General features: G+C 47.0%; 1 protein-coding gene across 1 annotated transcript; it reads left to right on the plus strand.

Annotated features, from left to right (window-relative positions):
• Positions 1-252: 252 nt before the first annotated feature.
• PtA15_3A821 (uncharacterized protein) lies at positions 253-1,312 on the plus strand (the record flags this gene model as incomplete). The annotated part of the gene is made up of 5 exons (XM_053167827.1): positions 253-280; positions 339-495; positions 827-935; positions 1,011-1,120; positions 1,207-1,312. The coding sequence occupies 5 exons, from the start codon at positions 253-255 to the stop codon at positions 1,310-1,312; spliced, it is 510 nt and encodes a 169-aa protein (XP_053019005.1).
• Positions 1,313-2,692: the final 1,380 nt, after the last annotated feature.

A 2,692-nucleotide genomic window follows, 5' to 3' on the forward strand; every position in this document is an offset into this window, starting at 1 on the left:
ACAATTGTGTCACTAATAATACCTTGTTTAGGTATTTCTCTTTCCCAGCTTGTCGCTTCTCTCGGAGACTTTTCTCCTCGTTTGCTCACCGCTGTCACTCTGGTGTTTCATAGGTTCAGTCTCTTTTCTTTCTTATCTCTTTATCTATTTATTACTCAATAAGCAATACACACACTCATCACAATCGTGTCACTCATAATACCTCGTACATCCACAGAATCTCCCCTGCGGGGGGATCTTTTTAATCTATGTATGCATGTCTCTCCCAACACCTCCATAGGTAAGCAATCTCTCATTGACTACATCACAAGTAGAAACTGACAGATCTTCGCAAACAGTTACCTTGCTCGACTCCTTCCACTTGGAGATCTTCAGCATCATTTCGAACAACTCAAGAGCATCAAATTGGTATCGGAAGGTGGTGCTGACTTGCTCCATCAACAAGCCCTTGGAGCTCGAAAACGGTACCCCATCAAGCCCGGCCAACCAGCTACTGTCTTCTTGACCCGTTCAGTCAATTTCTCGGCTGTTACTTCCCCACGCGGGAATTTTCTGGTCCTTCTTTGACCCGTCCTGTCTGAACTGGTCCACGCCTCACAACGTATCAAGACACCAAGACTAGAGGAATCAGCCATCTGCTCCTCTTCAAAGATCATGTCTCAAACTATACTACATATCATCTCGAGCTCTCACAAGAGACAATTGGACTGTGCTCACTAAAAAAAAAGTGTTTCCGTAAGCTGATTGAGACAAGCCGGAAGAAACCCCATTGTAAACACAAGAGCGGTGTGCTGGGCTTCCTCCTGACCTTTGTGGTGGATTTCAGTGGCGCCAAGGGCTCGGCGCTGTTATCCACCAACAACTGGAAGCTTGAGCGGATCAACCGGCCTTACCCCCTGCCCTTCCTCTTTTGGGCCTGGACCCTGCTCCAAGTGGTCAGCAAAAAAGCCCCGGATAGATGCAGAGCAAGACAAGAATGTGAGGCTGATGCAGGCATTAAAAATTCTGAGGCTCTTGAACTTGCGCAAGGCAACGAGGCCGCCGACCTGGCGACGGGCAAGAGAACCAACACTCAGATCTGCCGGCTGATGATTCAAGGCTGGCTGGGCAAGTTGACAGAGTATGTGTGCACGCACTGAGAGGGGCGGGGGGGGGGGGGGAAGTCTGATGTATTGGCTAATTGTCCTGCTGGGCAAGGAATAACAGATCCAAGACTGCTTCATACTTGAAAATCCTCTCAACCTTGGCCTGCATCAGGTGTGATGATCTCTGGCTGCTCCGCCGCCCAGAAACTTGGGATGTTATGCTTTAGCTGAGAGATAGCTTTGTGGAGGTGTGGTAATGTAACCCCTCCCTTTGGAGGTGTCACAAGCAGGATCACAGGATCCCAAACGATTCCGCATATAGTCTTGCTCTTCCCCCGCCCCTCCTGACTTGGAAGAGATTGTCTTGACATCTCTCCCGAGTCAGGTAAGCTCAGCTCCTTCTATCACTTCTTCCCCCCTTGTGTTGTGTATTTAGACTAACGCAGAGATTTTCTTGACATCTCTCCCGAGTCAGTAATCCACCCCACCGCGGTTCTAGAAACCGCTCAAGGCCCTGCCTCTGTGCCCCTGAGTCCCCCGTCCCAGTTAAAGGCCCTGCCCCCCTGTAGCGGGCTCTTACAGGTAATGTGAGGTGTTTTTTTGCAAGTACAATGGCAAGTGCAACTCTAGCAACAATGAATTAAATTATCTGTTACCAAAAGTAATGGATAATGAAAATTAATTGGTGCCGTTGTGGTATACAAAATGGGAAAAATCAAAAGTTTTTCTTTCATTTGCGTAATTAGTCATAGAATGCCTCACGGTAGGACCATATGGACCCCAGAAATGGAATCTACGGTCAAATTACCCCCTAGTCCCCACTGGAAGCGTAGCCAGAACCCCACTGCACTGGAAGTTAGCCCTTTGGACAACCTGTAGCATCCCATCAAACCCCTGTCACACATCTCAAGTCACCTTTCCCTCACTATACACATACACACCCATATGTTCCCTGCTACACTCTAGCTCCACTGCATATATTAGTTTGTATTTGTTTGCCATCCGCATTACATCATGTAGCACTGCCCCTGCGGCTGTGCCCTGCAACCCCATTGTTCCCCGCCTCATTTATGCACCTCCTTGCATAAATTAAGCACAGCCTCACTCATGCACGCACCCCTTGCATAAATTTTACACAGCCACTCCTGTATTTGCACAGCCCCCCTGGAGCAAAAATCCCTCACATTTGTCTATATAAGGAGCTCTCCCCCCCCAATTTTTGTTCCTCAGTCTATTACTGATCAGTGATTTACTCACCACCTATACTCATAACACTTACAACTTACTACTACACTCATAACAACCCTTATATATCAATAAAAACTCTTTATACGGTTCATTGAACAAACTCATCTTGAGCATCCACTCCTATCACCTTATTGAAACTTGCCAAGCGGAGCTTGGTGGGTCTTGTAGCTGGTAGTATAGAAGGGCAGAGCTTGCAACTCCTTCATCCCCTTCTCCATTCAGCAAAAGGGTTTCACCACCTCTTTTGAGTCTTACACCGTTATTATTGAGCTAACGGCAACAATGTTTCAGTTACATTATTTTTTCAATTTTTTTTCTGATTTATTATACCTGTTACAGTATCTCCCCCAATCTTAGGG

Source organism: Puccinia triticina, chromosome 3A (assembly GCF_026914185.1).
Source record: "Puccinia triticina chromosome 3A, complete sequence".
NCBI classification, from domain to species: domain Eukaryota; kingdom Fungi; phylum Basidiomycota; class Pucciniomycetes; order Pucciniales; family Pucciniaceae; genus Puccinia; species Puccinia triticina.